At 43.1% G+C, this 21,333-nt stretch overlaps 1 protein-coding gene across 1 annotated transcript in view; it reads right to left on the bottom strand.

Annotated features, from left to right (window-relative positions):
- Window positions 1-21,333, bottom strand: part of LOC118231139 (FH2 domain-containing protein 1-like) — a 34,283-nt gene that overhangs the window by 6,802 nt on the left and 6,148 nt on the right. Inside the window, exons 2-9 of the mRNA XM_035424679.1 lie at window positions 9,898-10,560; window positions 8,130-8,191; window positions 4,481-4,583; window positions 3,822-3,907; window positions 3,610-3,710; window positions 2,235-2,305; window positions 2,036-2,143; window positions 375-445 (exon numbers count right to left, since the gene is read on the bottom strand). Coding sequence (XP_035280570.1) covers window positions 375-445; window positions 2,036-2,143; window positions 2,235-2,305; window positions 3,610-3,710; window positions 3,822-3,907; window positions 4,481-4,583; window positions 8,130-8,191; window positions 9,898-10,341 — 1,046 coding nt within the window. The 5' untranslated portion in view covers window positions 10,342-10,560. The remainder of the gene's footprint in view (window positions 1-374; window positions 446-2,035; window positions 2,144-2,234; window positions 2,306-3,609; window positions 3,711-3,821; window positions 3,908-4,480; window positions 4,584-8,129; window positions 8,192-9,897; window positions 10,561-21,333) is intronic.

Genomic DNA, 21,333 nt, shown 5'->3' with positions numbered 1-21,333 from the left:
TTCGATCAAACACCCTGGTTTCAGATCAAATCAGTTACTGTTAAAAGACATGTCTGGATACTGAGAACAAATATGCCCCAGCATAAAGGAATATTTTGGATCCAGAGAGTCAGCATTCCCATAATCCATTGCTCAATTGTGTTTATAAATAAAGATTTAATTCTTATTAAATTAAAATACAATTAAGCAGTCTTAATCGTTATTTACTTTCATTGTCTGCATTTTAGGTCATGTTTTTCCTCTCCAGAGGAGCCTGCCTTCAAGATGTATGACAGGTATACTTACACCTGTCTGTATTAATGCGAGTGGAGTCTATGCAGAGGTGCTAAATAAAATGGTGGAACCAGTTTACTGAGTGAAAGTGGGGAACGTACCGAGCTGCACTCTGAACGTGCACGAGCTTCTCAGGGAATTTCAGCAGATGCTTGTCCTTCTTCTGGGCTTCCTGTTTGCAGGACACCAGCATTTAGAAATCACAAACACACAACAAAACACTCAAGCACATATACTACACAGGACCGATAATCACAAATGCATAACAAAACACTCAGGCACATATACTATACATGACCGATAATCACATACACACAACAAAACACATCAGACACATATACTATACTGTACATTGCAGCTAAAAAATATGTATGCATGCAACTATAACACACCACATTCTAAAAGCCTACACTCACGAGGATATACTGATTTTGTATGCAGGCTCCAAATTAAAATAGGCCATTATTTTAAACCAATCATAATGCTGCCCTGGATAACAAGAGAATAGGGTTCAATTACAACTGCAAGCAGGGGAATAGGTGAAACTTATTGTAGCTACTGTTGCCAGAAATAATAAACCCAGAAAGCAAACAGCAATTTGAAAACTGCTGTCTCACTGGAGTGGGGAACACTATGGCATGAGCTACTGATTGCAGGGTAAGTACTGGGGAAGAATAAACCAATCCCAGGTCTGTTTTAAGGGGACCGAGAGAAATGCTATGTTATTCGGGTTTATTGTCTTGCTCTTGAAAGCCAGCCGGTGGCTAGCAGCAATATTATGTTCATGTTACCTAAGCGGACAAAGAGAAACAAAACTCAGAGATCAAATCAAAGGTTTCTCTTTCACAGAATAAGCCATGGCTCATCTGCGAACAATATTGCTTACACGTGTAAAATTGAGCATGTGTAAAACCCATTTCTTGCTCAGTAATCTTCCCTATAAGATTTGTGCAGATTTGTTTTTGCGGTAAGACACTGAACCCTTGGATTGTTTTTAATCTGGAAATGCACACATTGCGAACAGTCGCTCTCTGATGTATTCAACTGTGACTACAAAGGAATATCCATAAGAAAATAAGGGGAATAGCAGACATTACGTGCAGTTAGTGTTTGGCATACTGGATATTTTATGAATACTGCTACAGGCTTGTTAACATTTAATGCGTTTCCACTGTGTTTTCCACGCCATTTCCACATTTGAAATTCATTAAATTATTTAAATGTACCAACAGATGGAGGAAAATGCAAGCAGAATCATGGAAGGCCTTGTCATTTTAAACCCTGTGCTTAAGTGCTTTGCTAATTAAAAGGCCCACAAATATGCCTAGCCAGCACGCACACTCGCGCACACCCGCACACACACAATATTAATTTATTAATATTAATTATATAATATTAAATAATTAGTTCATTTCTTCAGCTCACTCTCTTCCTGTCCACCATATTTATCACTCAGGCATTTACATCTCACCATAATCCATCCTTTGCTCTCTTTCTCCCTTCTTCTCTTTTTCCCTTCCTACGTCACACACTCATTCACTCTAACTTCTCCCTGCACTCACTGATTCAGTTCTTCCCCCACTCATGCACCCATTCCCTCCTACCCCAATTCACTCAGTCACTTACGTATTTTTACACACTCACTACTTTGCTTCTTTATACTCACTTGCTAAGTCCCTCCCTCCTTCCCATAGCCACTCATTCATTCGCTGCATTGCTCGGTCACTCCCTCGCTCCATTGGCCATTTGCTTGGTCACTCACCAGAGCCACGAAGTGCAGCAGGTTCATCCCCGGCTTGTTTGCCTTGGTGTCTGCCAGCGAGAGGAGGGAGGACAGCTTGAAGCCCACCGCGTTGCCAGCGTAACCGCCCTGGAAAAGCCGTTAGCGAAGCTAGCGTTAGAGAGAGAGCCGGCGCCGTGGCACGGACAGAGCGTGCGGATAGAGCGGTCGGGGCACTCACCGCGTTCATGATGTTCCCCGCCTGCAGCACCAGGTGCAGGATGGCGTGTAGCTCTTCACAGCTCATCAGCTCTGTGGGGAATCACAGAGTCCATCACTGTTTCCACTTCTTACAAAAGCACCTTCTGTAGTGATGATTAATACTAATAATAATACTACTACCACCACTAGTACTACTACTACTATTAGTACTACTACTACTACTACCACCACTAGTACTAGTACTTCTACGTCTACTACTGCCTTACAAACTCTCACAACTGGATCTCAGCTGTGATCAGGGAATCATTTAAGGACTTAAATGCTGAAACGCACAAAAAAAAAAAACACTGCAGCCCTACAGGATTTGAGTTTGAAATCGCTGCTCTAACATTTTTATTGTCCTTATGCTGCAACTCTGTTTTGATGGATCACTGCAAGGAACACTACCTGCAATTGTGTACATAACGGAAGAATGTGCATAATCACTCACACGTTCTCAAATAACATAAACGCAGAGGCGATATCAAAAAAGAAATACACATCCACACGCATGCATGCAACCCACACATATACAAGTTATTCCAAGTAACTTTGCATATAGTTAGTGCCCCTGTAATTCACAGCAGCTTTGAAACGTTTTCTAGACTGCTGAATGCTGTGTGTGTGTGTGTGTGTGTGTGTGTGCATGCACATGTGTGTGTATGTGTGTGCGCACTGATTTGTCAACATTGCATGCTGTTAAACAGGCTGTGCAGCAGCAGAAGATCTCGGGGAAAAAACTCATATAATATAAAAGTGAGACTCAGCAGGATGAGATGAAACATAAGGTGCGAATTAAAGCGTTATGCTGTTTTTTGAAGCTGTCAGTTTGAAAAGCTCCAAATCTGCTGAAACACATTGCGACAGCTTGCACTTCCAATTTACAGTCATACCAGGATAAGGCCCAAACCTGCTTTATTCAGACTACGAAGTTCAGAGAACACACCCTGGGTTACAGTTTCCCAGCCATATTCAATAAAAGAATCATTCTGCCAGTCAAGAAATCAAATAGACTGTGCTGTCAGCATGTTTGCATATGTTTGAATAAGAAAATAAGAAGTAGACCGAATCATAAGATAAGATACCATGGTGTTTCTTATTTTCCTTAGATCTGACTGCAACTGGTGGAAGCTGCAACAGCGTCCCTCGCTCACTCAAAGACTGGCAGGTATGACGGCCATCTTGTTTTACCACAAGACAGACAACCGTAATCACAGCCTTATAGTTGCTTCTGAGAGTCTGACAACACTTTAGCAGCACAGATGGTGAAGTGCATCAGGTAGCAGAAGTAAGAGACTATGCTGGTGGTGGCGGAGGTGGAAGGAGGGGTGGGGGCTTGGGGGTTTGTTGGTTACCTTTCATTGCCGTGCGCATGATATCGATCTCCTTGCTCATTACGGAAGAGAGTGGGACAAACTCCTCCTTCAGCACCATGGCTTCGATGCGCAGGTCAAAGCTGAAACAGACGGACATGTTGGATCAACCCCGTGTTTGCTTGGGGATGGCGGATGTGGATATGCCTGCATTCCAGCAGGAAGGCGGGGGGGGCGGGGGCAGACGCTCTTACCTTGGCACCTGGATTAAAAGGTACACGAAGGAGTCTGCGAGAGAGAGGCAGTCGGCGTCTCCCTGGAACGCTCGGAGCTTCTTCAGCTGAGGGGAGGAGAGCGATGATCAGAACACGTCTGTCTCACACACACACACACACACACACACACGTACACACGCACACATGCACACACAACTATGCACACACACACACACACACACACACACACACACAAACACACGGACACACACATTTACACACACATATATGAAGGCACACACAACTATGCACACACACACACACATGTACACACACACGGGACAGACACCTCCATCCCAGACACCTCCATCCAGGAAAAAAGCTTGACTATTCAGATAATCATTATCTTGATTCTCCTTAATTTCCCTTCAATCTCTTTCAGCTTTTTTGCATGTACACACACACACACGCACACACTCACAGTGCAGATGCACGCACACACACACCTCTGGACAGGCATACACAAACCAAGGGTCTTTGGCAAACACAGCGTCCTGTTCGCACCATAGGGCATGGCAGTGCAGCTTCTGCGTACTGATAGGACGAACACTCTGAAGGCTGGGCAGGTTTGGGACTCAGACTATGGGGCACTTACAGAGATGCAGAAACAGAGAGCATTCTGCTCCTGCAGCTCTCACCTCATCCTCGTCCGGAAGCAGCTTCAGTAGGTCTCTCAGGGGCTCTGGGCCGAACGGGGCACTCTTTCCAAAGCGAATGGCTTCAACAATGGCCTGGTTAGACCTGAAAAACAACAAATGTGAAAGTAGCCTCTCAATATCTGCAAAATGCATGCATCAGGCAGCAAAAGGCACATTTGGCGTTGGTGGAGATTTGTAACAAGTCAAAAAGAACACCAAGACCATGGAACAGGCCTCAACAAAGCATGTCTAGAGCTGCTGACCTTTTTACCAGAACTGTAAGCCCCTACTGCGACATTCACACAACAGAGCAGATTTACTTGACTAAGGGAGCTTATTCAACACATGCCTGTATGGAGTAAGTTAAACACAAAGATCTCTCCCTCTCCTGCTATGTCACAGATGAAACTGAGGCACTGCAGATCCTCTATGGTAACCAGATGGTTATGTCCTGCAATCTGTCCTTCTGTTCTCTTATCTTATTTACTCTCAGAGGTTAGTAACTGGAGGTTCCTTTGACATATGTAGTTTATGGATATTCATGAGTAGGCATGCCTAAGGTACACACAGCTATAGGTACAACTGTGCCTATTCATAAAAAATTAATTGTTTAAAGGATTCAAATGTCAAAGACCTAGAATGCCATCATGGAGTACGCATATCAGATGCACATGCGTGTCATGTAAATACTGTATTACTGTATGTGATAGTCAGAACAGATTAAATAACAAAATGTGCATGTACTGTAGCGACCATGCCTGTCAGACAGGCTAAAGTTACTAATGAGGGCATTTCAGCAAGACATTTCACCTCAATTGGCAAAGTGGCAATGGTGCTACTGTATACTGCAGGGCGGGTGACCAGGGTTCGGTTCCCACATCCGGCAAGGAAGCTCCACTAAAATGTCCACTTTAATGACGTAGCAGCTACCACATTTAATAGAGAAAGGTATATATATGTGTACTGTAGGAAAGGGAGTCGGTGGCGTTCTTGCTGTTCAAAATAACATCTGTGTTGAGCCCCTATTGCCCCGTGCTGAGGAAATTCCGGGGCGGATAGGCTGTTGAAAGAAGCACTCATTCAGTGTTATGTAAATCTCTGAGCTCCGTAAGACCTTCAGCGGGATTAGCTGGCCACATTTCGTACAGTGCGTGTCATGCAAATATTGAGTAATAGCAGGGCCTACCTCGAATACATCCGCCCACAGTTCAAGAGAACATCAAACATTAAATCCGGACTGCCTGAGTAATATCTGTGGCTTTAATACGACACCTATATTTATGAACAGCCACCAGTTAAGTTTTAAATTCTATTTAAATAGACACTAATTATGTAGCTGGTCAGCTGTGATTTATCCATCTACTTCGATATTGGGCAGTTTAGTAGTTTCTTGGGATAACTCAGTGAAATGAGAGCCATAAGGCACAAGATATCTCTAGCCATTTGGGCGCATGAATATCCACTGTAGCTCTGTCGCATACAGAATTGCAATAGAGAGCACACTAGAGCGAATTAACTGCGTCAGATGGGAGAGCCACGTAGTCTTATTACCCAGCTAACACAAACTATTTCAAGAGAACCAGGGAACGGACCAGGTAGATTTCCATTTTATCTGCGAGAGAGCAGGATGAGAACATTCCCCGAGCAGTCTGAGAAAATATTTACTGTCCAAGTACATTCAGTTACAGAACACATGCCAGGAATGTTGCATGCAAACTGACAACATCCTCTCATAGTCATCATGACATCATGAAGAGCAAGGAGAAAATGTAATAGAAGCATTTTTTTTTAAATTCTGCAAGAAAGTCTTGAGGCAGTCTTTGTTTCACATTGCTAACATTCCTCAGTTACATCTACAATTCCAATTTTTTCAATAAAAATGTAAATGTTTAACGCTGTTCCAGTAATGTGACTTAATGATGACATCCAATGGACACCCAGGAAACTGTAGGTATGCAAGTTCTGGGAACACTTGTCGTAAAATTCTGGGCTTTGCCTGTGACCTTTCACTAACCTTTTCAGAATACATGCCACACTTTGTAAGGACTATTTGGCTTTCTGAAATAGTAATAGTCCTTTGGACTATTAGTATACTTTAAAGATGAGCTTGCAGAGGAAACACTATCTGAAACACATCACAAGAAATCAAGACATAAATATTGAAAAACAGATTGAAAAAAGAAATTCACGGTACAAGAACTTAGTAAAAACAGAACTGACTGGACTAATTAGGCATTGATCTGCTTTGTTGCTTCCAGGAAAGTGCAGAATAATGGTTATGGAACGGGGCTTATAACTCAAAGGTTGGGAGTTCAGTTCAATTCCCAGCTTGGACTTAAGGGGCTAAAGGTAAGATAAATGTTCAAGGCATACAGGATGACAAGCCTGGGAACTGAGGTCTACAATATCCATTGTCTTTGAAGATAATTTGGTTTGACTGTCATCCAGAGTAGGCCATGACCCAAATCCCTATCAGCTACAAGAAGAGAACACTTTCTTTGCTCTTCAGAAAACCAGAAAAGGGGCATGGAGTCATCGCATATGAGGAAGTACCGTAGTTCAATTTAAAATGATCACAAGGAAAAAAGGCCTCATAGACTATCATTTAGGTGTGGTTTTATGAAGCAATCATTTTGGTTGCCTGCATTAAAAATGCAATAAAGACATCACCACAGGGAAGTAAACCTTTAAACAAAATCAAAGCGTGGAGTTCAGCCGCAGTAAGTGTAATTTACAGTCAGCCAACAGCGTGTGCATTATGTTGCCTCTCTATTTTGAGAGTGCCAGACCGAATGGTGAGAAAATGTCAGGCTGAACTTCCACTTCCCTGCTGTACAGATAGGGTTAGACAGAGTGGGTTACCACAAACCGATCTGCTGTTCCTGAAAACAAATACACACTATTTGGCGGTAGAGGGTTGTGGGGTCAGGGACAGGGCCTTCCACCAAACACAACCCCCCATCTGGGGTTGCCTTGTTTGGGGGTGTACAGGCCGTGGCACACATATGTATGCTAGCACAGTCCTGCAGGACTGGTTTTTGTTCCAACCAATTGCCTTGGTTTTAGCTTTCTGACAGGTCTATAAACAACATTGGTTCACACCCCTACTTGACCACAGTAAAATGTTTAGGATACGCTTGCAGTCTGCGACTGTATCTGGTGCTTATACAAATATTAGATCAAGATATGATTGAGCCAATTCAGAAACAAAGAGCCGAAGTTGGCACAAAATCCTGAAACGGATCAGGCCTTGCCGTGCACACCCGGTCTAGCAGTACGCCTGTGCCCTGGCGACTCTGGAGACTGTGTGGCACCGAACACGGCTCGGGACAAACAAGCGGGACGATCCAGGGCCAGGCCCCGGTGTCCATGCCCGCGTTTACAAAGAGTGCCGGAGATGCAGGTACGGGCGAGAGAACCTTCCCTGGGTCAACACGGGCCGGCCAGCCCACACAAAGCCTCACACGCGCATCTCGCGTCTCCTGGCAGTACACCCTGTTACGCAACGGTATCGGGTTTCCAAGGATACGCTCGGCATTTCTATTGGCAAGCCTTTCGTCAGTATAAAATAAGACACTTCATTTGTTTTTTTTTTTTGTTTTTTTTTGTTTTACCAACTGGGAAATCTGGGAATCGGGAGGAGGCTTACTTTCGGAACTGCTTGAGGAAAATGCCAACGTTCATGCCTCTCTTGGAGTCCAGGATACAGATCTAAAAAAAACAATAGAGGAAAGAGCATAGTTCAACAGGATTTAGGGGATTTTTTTTCAGAGCTTTAAAATTGCAGCTCTGGTTATCTATTTAAAGCTATGACTGAATACACACGACAACAGCTATCGTACCATCCCTGGTACAGGGCAGGAGTTAATCACGTTTTCAGACGTATAAATCAGCTGTTGTATTCCTCCATAGTGCAGCACTGATAAAAACAGAACTGAAACAAACCTGTGGGACCAAAATGACTTCAGTTGTCACAGGGTAAACCTGATCATCGAGTATCGTAAACCACCAAAAAATTCGGTGCTGTTCAGCCCTGGAGAGTGACTTTGGGTGACGAGTTAAAGTGGACACACAAGATGGTGCTTGCTGTTGTCTACTATCATGGGTGCAGGGCTCAAGTTCCATGAGGGCCCCTCGTCCTCTGCATTTGTATTAGCAGAACGGACAACACTGCTGGAGCATCTCAGCACGCTCATACTCATTGTACCTGCAGCTACATATAGACCTAGATATAGACAAATAAATATATATATATATATACACATAGACATAGAGTCCCTATAACAGAGACTCCTTCAAGACAGCTGGCTTAAACAGTATTATGCCTAAAAAAAAAAGAAAGCAAATTAAAACAGGGCCCATACCATATTTTGTCTGGGTGCTATAAACTATATTCCTTCCCATTCCCAAATGTGTGTATTATTTCTGTGTATGTGTATGGTTGTTTTTCGTGTTTGTGTTTGTGCTGGTGGTGTTTGTGTGCATGTGCGTGTGCGTGTGCTTGTGTGTGTGTGTGCAGTACAACAGAGCACTTTATTTCTTGGTCAAAAGGGAAATTAAATTTCTGTGAAAAAAGAGAAGAATCCAATTTTTAAATAAATAAGGTTGATTTTCTATTTTAAAACTTGGTTCTGCAATGTGTACATATAACATACATTTGATAAAACACTTTGTGTGTGAGGTGGACCACAGCAAAACAAAACAGAACTCAAGACTAAACATGTCAGGTTTAGTCTGGGAACTGAAAAACTATCCATTTCCATCATCAGGATTTTGGAAACTTCACAAAAATGTTGTTTCCCCCATCAGTGCAATGGAGGAAACATTCTCTGTAGCTCCTCTGGGCAGAGAGTCTTTATTAATATTTGATCTGATGTGAAATGTCACTCTGTTTGCCTGTGATTCAGTTTCAGTTCCTTTAAAATACTGGATTACTGCAACCACTTTTTCTAAAAGCTAGTGCAGATGACCTGACTTTATCCGCAGAACTGTTCCATATCAGTTTGAAGGTTTGTAGGTGTCTGAAACATAGGTGCTCTTCTGATCGGTCTGGTGATGTCAGTGGCTGGTGTTGTGAGAGTTGCAGGGGAGTCACACAATGACTCTCCCTCAGAGAGAGGTGCCTTTACAGCACAAGAGCTGCTATCATCTGACTGAAAGCTGGCCCTATACCACAACAAGGATGCACTTCCATTAAATATCCTCCCATATGTTTTCACAGTGATGTCGTGCACACAATAAGCTTTTGTGTGGTGCACATTGACCCCCCCCCCCCTCCCCCCACCCTGAACACAGCAAATATTGTTTGTTGTTAGTTGTGAGTGGTAGGAGGAACTGTCCTATGAATATGCCTCCCAAAACTGCTCCAGCAGTGCCTTCATCCATGGCGCGGTTCGATCCCTTTCCCTCTCGCGTACCTCTTTTTTGGTCTCCTTGATGGAATCTTTGGACCTGTCTCCCCGGCTGAGGCCGCCGCCGGACCGGGCCTCCTCCTGCTGGCCGAAGAGCTCCTCGATGGTGCGCACGTCGATCTGGTACTGCTGCTGCTGGCGCGTGGCCAGGGTCCAGATGTTCGGCTTGGCGCGCACCTTCTCCTCCGGAATGGTCTTCCAGAAGAAGCTGCGCACTCGCTTCTTCTTGCGTTGCCCGGGAACAGGGTTCCCCGCTCCCGGTGGAGGGGGCGGTGGGGGCGGGGGGAGGCTGGGAGGGGGCGGGGGAGGGGGAGGGGGAGGCGGAGCAGGAGCGGGCGGGCCGCAAAGGACGCTCACGAGCGGGGGCGCGGGCATGGAATCGGCCGCCCTGCTCCCGCCATTGCAGTTCTGTTTCTCATTGGCCAGGGACGGGCTATTCATAACACGCATCACTAAGGCCTCGTGGGCCGGGGGGGAGGGACTGGGGCCTGGGGCAGCGGGAGAGGGCGGAGCAACAGACAGGTGTCTGAGTGTTGGGTTAAAACGGGACCACGGTGCTCGCTGGGCTGCGTCGACTTCATCTCACTGTGTGTGTCTCAGTGGGCTCCGAGCTTCATCGCTGCATCGTTCCATGGGTCAGGGATCAGGGGTCAGAGGTCAAACAACAAGCTGCAATGAAGATAAAACACAACATGCGGATGTTGAGGCTTCATCAAGCATGACCTGCAGACTCAGGAAAACACTGAGGGTCCTTGTGACATCAAAGACAAGAGCACAAACGAAATGCAAAATAAAAAGAAGTACATGCTCCCAATTTTCAATCACTAGAGTGAGACCATTGACATTAGACCACCTGTGTGGTCTTTGGTCAAAGGTCAACACAGGTATAATAAACAATACCTTGGTTCAATACATATATTATTACATATATTAACTATTTTATAGTTATACACAACCATATCATAGCATGTAAATAAATAATAAGTTAGATTAAAGTCCATAAAAACCCAGCCAGCTTATGAAAGTGAATAGCCTTTTCTCGGATATCATAATCCATAAACTCTTTTGCATCAGAAGCTTCTTTGGATTTGAAAACAACTACATCAAATCTATCCTGTTAACATACTCTTAATCCCTCTTGAGGGATTATGCTTTAAAAACAAAACGTTGTTGTTTGTTTCCCCTTTTACACACACTTATTGCACACATTCCCAAGCATAAATTAATGTGACAGAGATTTCTGTTAAAACTTTGACATACTTATTGAAAAATTATGATTAAGTTTGAGTCTCTACTGAGACATGATTCAGTATTTGGTGGTTGGTAGAAACGTGCTATTTTTTTATACAATGTTTCCGCAATGTTGCTGACAGCAGAGCACATACACGCTGAGACTAGGCTAGCTTTCACATCCCCTTTGTTTACTAAATCCAAACATTTGTCAATAGCGTTTATATTCTTTTCCTCCTTTACCAGTTTGGTTTTACTGTGCACAAATTCAACCAAACCATGCTGCCATTGTGCAATACAATTTCACGTCCTCAATATTATGCATGTCTTCTAACTGCTTGTTATAGAGCTTCCCTAATGATTAGTAATCTCACCCTTGTCCAGCATCCACCATATTAATTCCTAGAATTAGTGTAGATTGGTGCAGATTGCTTTCTCACCCGTCCGTGAAATGGAGCAAAGTTCATTAGCAAGCAACATGAGACCAACCTACAAATTGGCTTGGTTTTTTTGGTTCACTCTGGCTTTTAACATAACATAACATAACATAATCCACAAGGAAACCAAGAGTGAGAACTGCCAAAATGAATTGTCTATGAAGTAAAATCCACCCTTAAATCTAAATATTTTCATTTTCTATTGTCAAGTAATCTATGCCTTTACACATGCTCACACTAGCATTTCACTTGTAATTACATAAAATGGCAGCTGCAAAAATTGAAATTCAAGAGAAAGACATCTAATAGATAAATGTCAGAAATACTACTAAGAGACAAACGATTATAAACAACAAATTAATTAGAGCAGTACCGAGTATCTGGAGTATCTGATTAATATCAGGAGTATCTGATTAACAGGATATATTTGAGAGAACAATCCACTCTGATAGCTCCTGGCAAATGATATAATTTATTTTCCAATCAAGGTATTAGATTTCTGACTAAAGTCCTGGTCACACCCTAGGAGAGAGGGAGAGAGAGGGTGGAGGGAAAGAGGGAGGGAGAGAGAGAGATTGTGCACAAGGCTCATGCTTTGGCAACACAAATGTTTGTAATGACAATAAAGTGAAATGAACTGAATTGAACTGAGAGAAAGAAAGACTGAGAGAGTGACAGAGAATAATGGAGAGAGAGAGAGAGAGAGAGAGAGAGAGATTACTAGCATAATGCTTCCATGGCACACGCTTGGCTGACATAATTGTCCATCTAACCTGATCTAACAGCTTTTTACTTATTCAACAGAATTGAGACACTCCACCGACGCTGAGGACACAGCTGTGGGCAAGACTCAGCTTATATCTAATTCATCTACTGGAAGCGGATCTGACTAGGTTCACGGAAAGAATCCAAGCTTCCTGTTCCTTCCTCACGCTCAGCTTTGATATAACGTCTGTAAGTACTGCAGGCCCAGATAAAAGCATGCATATTATACGTGTCATAGAAGCCACAGCTTCACAAAACAGACCTCAGTTTGGGTTGCAGTAGGGTTCCAGAGAAACACTTCATAACTGTAACTGGACAGTTAATCTCCAAGAGGAATGACCTTAAACCCTCCATCTGTCCTTTACTCCACATGTATATACACTCTAAATCGCACCCAATACAGCTGTACAGAATAGTTATAATTAGGAAATATAATTGGTGCTATCATCAAGACAATGGATGAGGTCTAAAATAGGTAATAATAAAATTCAAACTCAAAATCCTGGATTAATTATAGTATTGTATGAATATTTGAATGCCTGTTAACCAATTAGAAAAGGAAGAAAATTCCAAGGCTGTATTATTCCTTTCACTTCCTGGAGATGAGTCAATCAACATCTCTGGAATTAAAAAAAAAATTACTGGGGGTGATGAAAACAATGGTGAAATATCTGAATATTAAATATTGCAAGCCACAGAATATTTTAGGGCAAAATATATTATAAAAATATTCAAAACAAACAGCCCTAAACAAAACAAATTATTTGAATTGACTAATTATTTGAAATGTTATTAGAAAGCTTGTCTGCTCCGACAAATTGTTAGAGAACCAAGTTTTCAACACACTTGTCCCTGGTTACGGGTAGACACTTTGTTGTACGTCACTCTGGATAAGGGCTTCTGCCAAATGCCTGCAATGTAATGTAATGTAATGTTAATTCCATTACTCCACTCCCGCAGTTTCACTCCAGCCATAAAACAGTGGCCTTTGAACTTTCTGCATGATATATTCTGCTGGTACTGCAGAAACGCAACTTCAGAGACTGAAACACTAATGAAACTAACAGCATGCCTTACCTCCTGAAGAAAACAAGCAAACCGGTGGTCGGATTAGGCACCTTAATTACGAGCCAAATCAGACCTTGTAGCCTAGTCTGCACCCACTGCAGCTCACAGTCTGACTGAGGGCCTAAAACAGGTGTGCACAATAGTGACTGCATATCACATTCACAGCTGAATTCTACTCAGGTATAGAAAATTATGTATATGGGGCTCACAAACTAAATACGTGAGAAGGCTCGGGGATAAGAAGTGAACAGTAAAGAAATAATAGCAGGCTTAGGTGGTTATGTAAATTATGGATTTTCATCGTGTTTTTCTGCGGCTGACCGTGTGGTATTGGCATGTTCTAGGTACTGTACTGACTTTCACCAGCAATCTCAATAAGCTGCATGCTGAGCACTCCAAAACTCCTATCCCCAGCGTGACGTAACCATGGCCAAAGACACACTATTTCCCCACAGGCTGAACCACTACACCAGCATACACACACACATACACACACACTGACACACACAGATAGAGACATACACACACTCACGCACACACAGACAAACACACACACATACAGTACATACACACACACAGACAGAGATACACACAGACACACACACACATACAGTACATACACACACAGACAGAGATACACACAGACACACACACGCACACACACACACACACACACACACACGCCCGCAGTGCGGTCCGTGCGGCCTCCTCGAGGGTCTCATTAATGTCCCTCGGGGGCCCCTAAAGCCCAGAGACCCGCGGGGACACTTCCTGAGCGGGATCACAGGCTCCGCGCTAATCCCCACCCAGCGTCTGCCTCCCGCCGGGACCCCGGCTCTCGTTAGCCCCGCCGCGGCTCCGCGCCCATTCACAGCCAGGTCGGGCCTCCGCCGGCGGGGATTAACTCCGTCCCCACGTCTTCATTGTTGTGCGGGAAAGTCTTTCCGCCGGTTAGCGTTCAGAGGGGCCGCCTTTGTTCCATTCGGTCGGGGAGTCGGTGCCTTGGCGACCAGTTTTTTTTTTTTTACACCCCTCCCCCCTTTAAATCCATGATGTTTTTCATTTTTCCTGCTTCTCAGGGAGCTAAGACATATTTGTGCCAATCAGAACAAATGTAATACTGTGAGCCCCGAAAATCGCTATATTTGTTGATAAAATAACAAATACCTCAAAAGCTTGAGTGCCAATGTCCAGTACTAGACCAGTGACCAATACTTGTGGATTTCCTCAAATATATACTGTATGTACATACATACAGTACTCGCACACACTGTGGAAACACTGCATTTATAAACAGTTTGACAATTCATGTAATATTTGGCAACAATTTGTCCTCTCGGCATAATAATTAAAAAGATAACTGTTTCATCGTCACAGTGGCAAGTGGCAAGAAACAACAAAAAAAAAGACGAAAGATGAAAGTTTTCAAAGTATTAAACAACTTCTTGAAGCACAGCATTTCCATAATTATATTATATAATGTATATATAAATATGCTTTGAAATGTTGCAATGATTCATTCGATTATGTACTTTCATCACCAGCCGTACAGAATTACAGTTAACTAGCTTGCTAAACTCTTTGGAGACCTTGCAGAGATCTTGCCAGCTTGGGCCAAGAATCTAACTAAAGCCACCTGACATGTGCAGTTAACAATGGCAGATGATGGAGCCACAAACACTTTGGAAAAACTCTACCTGGTTCAATGGAAATATACAGTAAGGTGTCTGACCACAATTAGGCCATGCAATGTCATATTAATTCACGAAAGCACACAGGTGTGGCATCTTCTGGAATACTAAGCCTCACTAAATAATCAAGCGCATGTGTGTATCTGCCAGGAAGGTTCGAATGAATAATTGTATCAGCTACTCTGACTGATTGACAGGGAACCCTGTGCACAAGGCAAAACGACACTGCTTTCCTTAGGCCTTATCCAACGCTTGACATACTCAAATTGCCAGTGGCCAGGCATGACAGCGTTTGCTGAACTACGCATCCTCCTAGGGTACATTTCACTGCTCTACCCCACACGGTGCTGCACTTGGAGACTTCCATTAGAAATGAAATCGCCACAGGGCAAAACAAAAATCTCACTGCGAAGAAAAAAAAACCAAGCATGTTCATGATGAGCTATGACTATATCATCATCTCCATATCATGAAAATACAACACAGCCAGGAGCCTCTCGTGTCTGTTCCTTTCCACATAAAGTAAGTGGCTCCAGCAGTCAGTCACACATCGCCCTTGAATGTTATGCTCAGTGGGCTTCACTGACAGGCATCGTTTCTCGACAGCAACTGAGCGTGTCAGTTTTGCTCTGGGCACAAAACTTCACCCAGCAGTGGGTAAAACAAAAGCGATTGGCGATGACATTACAAGTTATGCAATAGTGCAGCATTGCTAAAGAGCATTAAGCAGCTTATGGGATGAAATCTTGTACAAATTCTTGAGGGAAACAAAGGCTTATTAAACGCTTTAAAAGCTCCTGGATTTAGCCTTTACATTACAGGCATTTTGCCTTGCTGTAAAAGAGTGGCTGGATAAAGATTTTGCATTATCTGATGAAAACCTAACATGAGGGGCTCTGATAACAAATATTCACATATTCCTGCACACCAGAAAGGGTGCAATCTCAATCACATTAATCAGCTGAGGTCCACACATCCAGGGGTCCACACCCTGTGAGAGCAAATTACTCACAGCCATGAGACTGAAGGTTAGCCCACAAATGTAAACCCCCTATCAGTAAATAAGCATTGACCAGGAGATCTGTCTTCAGACTAAACGAATTAATGAAATTCATTTCTTATACATTTAAATTACAGTCAAAAGACACAAATTACGTTGAATTTTAATTTAATCACCATAGTTGATAATCAGTTGATACTGACATGCTTTTTTAATCACAATCTTGAGAGGAAATAGCCTATGCATTGTATAAGACCTTGGGACAAGTGACCAAGAGTACTCTACAATATGGAATTTATTTTATGTTCTTGTTATTATTGTGATCATTATTTTTGCTTAGGCTGTGATCTTGCTCCTTCTTTCCTCTCAGAAACTAAATGAACCGCATTTAGCAGCAACACAACCCAAGAGCGTTGTTTGCAGATCTCCCCGACATAATGAGAATCCCCCCCCCCCAGTCGTTGACGCAGTTATTTTTCCCATGGCTTGACTGAAGCCGGTGCTCCCTGAATAGGAAGCTCCACAAACTGACCTAATCTATCGCCGCCGCCGCCGGACTGGGGCGGTCCGTCGGGCCATCGCCGCGGTGACCGCCGCTGCGCCGCCACAATGGCCGCTTGTTTGAGGGACGCGCTACAAAGGGGCTCGAGGCCCGCGGCTGACCCGGCTGACAAACACGCGTCCTTTCATCCCCCCGACCATCTCTCTCAGTCGAGCGCCCTGATTGGTGGAGGCCAGGCCCGGTAAACAAAGGTATGTAAATAGGGGAACCTGACAATGACATCACACAATGCACACGCAGAAACTAGGCTGAGCTCCCGTCGCGGCAGAGATGCCAGCTGACTTCACGCTGGAATAACTCCCCGCGAAGCTGCTGCCCGTGCCGCCTCGCTGAACGTACCGCTACACTGCTGAATTACGCCGAAATGTTTTTCTGACGGTACGCCTCCGTGGAGCCGTCACTCAAACAAGGCACGCGCCGTACGCAGGCTGAGGCCTTTCAACGCCATCTGCGTGGTGCTATTTTTGGTCACGGTTCGCCGGAATGCAAAAGCACGTTTCAGATACGTTTGGCTTTCTTCAACCACTTTTCATAGGGTTCAGTTAGACTTGCTTCAGACATAAATCAAATGGACATTCTACGTTCAGTTCATCAACTAAAAAGCCATATTTGGTTCTAAGCTATTTACCACAGTCTCTTTAAATCCTCTCATCTCAACATCTTCATGAAAAAGAAGGGACAGCGGTGGAGATTTAGCTCCCATGGAATATTACAGAGATAAAAGATGACCAAATTCCTGCTGCTGTATGGGGCACACCTCCCCACTGAGATGATGCAGCTGGTGCTCATGCTCCTGCGTTGGTTCTAAAAAATGATTTGACATAATTTTCCCCTATCTGAGTAGGCTGGCTGCGTGGAGTCTGACCTACATTCATTCTCTGCTTGCGAAGGAGTGAAGTGGAAGAATACATCATAGAGCATTCATGGCTGCTCTTTCAAACTGTCCAAAATGCTTTACCTCCGTATTACTGTTTGGCGTATGGTATTTATTGAAATATGATCTGGTCAAGACCCCAGGGGTGTATTCCTCTGGCCCTGGTGAGGGTTCAAGGTTACAGTACATGCACACACGCGTGGAAGTGTAGGGCAGGTCAGCGTACACGTGAACACACCTGACAAGCTCGCCTGGCGCACACACGTGAACACACCTGACAAGCCTGCCTGGTCCACACACACGATGAACACACCTGACAAGCCCGTCTGGTGCACGCACGCACTCACTACGGGATCTCCGCGCGTGTCATCGGATACTCATGAAAACGAGGCGGTGTACTTCCACAGTTCTCACATTTCCAGCCGCTCCTGGGAACGACGGCTCAAAACATTCGCCTTACATTCAGGCCGGTCCCTCAGAAGCAACTGGCGGGGGTCGCGTTAGCCCGAAATGGATTCCCTACAGCAACGCTGGGGACCGTTCTCACAGTCAAGTTCACCTGTCTTCCCACAAACAAACAGCATGGTTGAAAGACAGGATCCCAGGAGACATTGTACACCTTCGCACTGTTAAAATTGATAGAATAAAAGCGAAGCATTGGGCTAAAAATACATTTTAAAAAGTACACTACCCCCAAAAACCATTTTGGGAATGAAGCTAATTGGTTCTGGCAGCTTCAATGGCCACTGGGACTCTATAAATATTTGACCGATGTTAATAAGCATGTCACCCTCCTGGTAGGACACTGAGCTGGAGAGAGAGAGCCAGCTGGAGTTCTGCACAAGTGCAAGCACCATCAGACATTCAGACGGTCTTACTTTTGTCGAACTGACCTCAGGTCAGTGCCACTCAATCTCCGTTTCACAGAGGAGCCATCTTGAAAGGCACTGAGGGCTGACCTCAGTTCATCTACCAATCATCCTTTAATGTGCGCTTACACTAGAGCTCGAAATGTGTTTTCATTTTTCAGTAGGACCCCTTTCCGTAGGAAAAAGAAAGCAGTAACAAAAGAATAGCAGAAGCCCCCTCCAAGGCGTGACAAAGAACTACGTTATTTGTCACACTACAGTAACACTCATTGAAATGATGACAGTCTTACAGACAAAGATGCCACCCATTTTACTGTTGCAGTCTTACCAGATGAGAGACATGAAGGTAGACATTTTTTTCTGCTGACAGTTGTTGAGCCAAGGATAACAACATAAATGAACGCACGAGGAAATCAAACAGAGAAAAGATCAAAGAGAAATCTCAGATGCTGTCTATGAAAATAATATCACCTCGAACCTCCATAAAATAAAATTATAAATAAGTGTAAATGCAGTTAAATATGTACACATCCGGGTGTCCCTCACAAATAGGAATATTCTATGCATTTATTCTGAGGCCTGACTGAGTTCTTGCTCTCATTCTACAGAACTCCAAGCACAAATACAAGTACAGTGTATGTTGGCTAAAAATACAGACCAATTTTTTCATTCTGCTATCTGAAACACAGGATATACCTATAAATGTCAGAGAAAAAGGGGTGTATTTCAAAATGCTGCACTTGAAAATATTTATAGCTCTAATTCACACTGTCCTCTCCTTTGTAAAAACACAAAGCACACATGCGTTTAACAATGAACCACCATGATTGTCTGTTTAAGCCTTACGCAAACAAAACTCATAGTGAGAAAAACATAGTGGGGTTCATGTGATTTCAAGGTGTGGCCCTTACTAAAATGACTGCAAAATGTTCTTACAGTAGATGAAACTTGATATTAGTCTACAGTAACAACACACTAAAAAGGTTTCTTTAATCATCCTACTTGTAAATCAGAGGAGTTCTAAGAATCTTGCTCAAATGCTTTACTTCTCACTTTACACTCCCCAAATAAAACGTTGTTGTCAATGCAATTTAGCCTTAAGCATTTTTTGTATCTGTTTGAGTCCAATTACACCTTTGCTTATCATAATTTGAACAGAGCTTGTGGTTTCAGGCACCAGGTTTGGGCCCCTTACAATGTTTGTGGCACAGTCACATATTATTCCAGTTGTCTCATTGATGATTATATTCTGAAAGTGATATGAATGTTTTTATAACATCTAGCCTAGGTTCTTGACTGTGTTTTCCTCAGATCAAACAGTTACTTGGCAACCTTCTGAACAACCGGCATCATTAGTGCATGGCACAACAAAAGAACTGCTGAAAAATCACCTGTTGATCAAGGTTTTTCTGGGCATTATGTCTTCCGCAAAATGTCAATTCAACTTTTGGAAACCGAATTGTTAACAACTGGAATTACATTATCTAAATATTTAAGTTTAAGAACTTTATTGTCATATACAAGAATGATATGATATACAGTGTTCAAGGAAGATGACAATCAAAGAATCATAGTGTAGCATAGTGTATAGTGCAGTGTGGCCATATTATAATTGCCTTGGCTTATGGAAAAATGTCAACAAATTTAAAATGAAAGCTATACAATAAATACTTACTTTCATTAAACTACGGGCAAAGGCAGAATTGTTGGGATTGACAGTAACATTTAAGGGAAGGAAAAGTATTTTCTTTCTTGTTACATAACATAACATAAAGGTCAGCAGTTTTTCCCTATAGTGCTGAACATAATGTAAATTATTTTCATTTCTTAAATATTGAGGTGCCTCCTCTTTTGATTAAATTAAATAGATGGCACAATATGACAAATGTGGTTATAAAACACTGTGCTTTCTCATTAACACATATTTCACATTGCAAGATAGTCTCTCATTGTTTTTATTTAATTTCTGCAAAGCTCTACCCACTGGGCTTCTGGTTTCAACTCAAATTCAACAGCAGCAACAACCTTGTGAACAATGAATGTCGATGACTCAACAGCTTAGTCTGTTTGAAGACTGTTTGAGTTCAAATCACACGTTCAGCTCTACCGCCCTGGATCTCCACTTTAATTTGAGGTGCCCCACAGAGTGTGGCATTGCCTCTCTGTCTGTGAAGCCAGCCATCACTGAACAGCGGCATGACCGTGTCAGTTAGACTATCCCCTGCCCACGGCCACCGCACAATAATCAAAATTCACATTAAGGGTTTTCACTGCAGGTCCCTGGATGAAACCACTGAAACATCACCAAAGCTTATATCAGACAGCTAATAATTTTCTATCTGGGAGCACTTTCAGAATCTTGTCTTGACATGCAACTTTATAGCCAGGCAGACAAAGAGAACTTGTGGACTAGAAATCTAAACAAAGTGCATTGTGCTCTTTGAACATCATGTTCCTAAAGAACGACAACTTTATACAGTATTTCATTCTTCAAAGGGATTTTCAGTGCATGTCACCGGCACTCCCTGTGTGTTTAATTGACTTCCATTGAAGGCTCTCTATTTCTCTACTGGTTTCTCGCTAAGCTCTGAGCTGCTCGTTTTGACCTTCATCACTCTGTCTGCACAATGCCTTCCTTCACACCAGACTATCTCTCAAGCTCATACAATCCTAATTCTTACTCAGAAAACCACTCCTCCTTATTACACCAAGTCTTTTCTGAAGCAATTGAGACATAAGCACATTTTCACCATTTTTAGCGTAGTTCAGTTTTTATACTGGGTTTCATTTAAAATTCAATGCGAGTGGTGTAAAGTATTTTAGATCTCATAACTAATGAGCAATTAAGAAAAACAATGTAACAGTGGTAACAGTTCCCAGTTAAAAATGCCAGAGAGACTGGGCATACTTTAACAGTCACATGAGGAAACATGCTGATCCGTGCTC

This window comes from Anguilla anguilla, chromosome 7 (assembly GCF_013347855.1).
Source record: "Anguilla anguilla isolate fAngAng1 chromosome 7, fAngAng1.pri, whole genome shotgun sequence".
Classification (NCBI taxonomy): Eukaryota; Metazoa; Chordata; class Actinopteri; order Anguilliformes; family Anguillidae; genus Anguilla; species Anguilla anguilla.
Note: the sequence above shows the minus strand (reverse complement) of the source record. Positions and strands in the feature narration are given on the sequence as shown.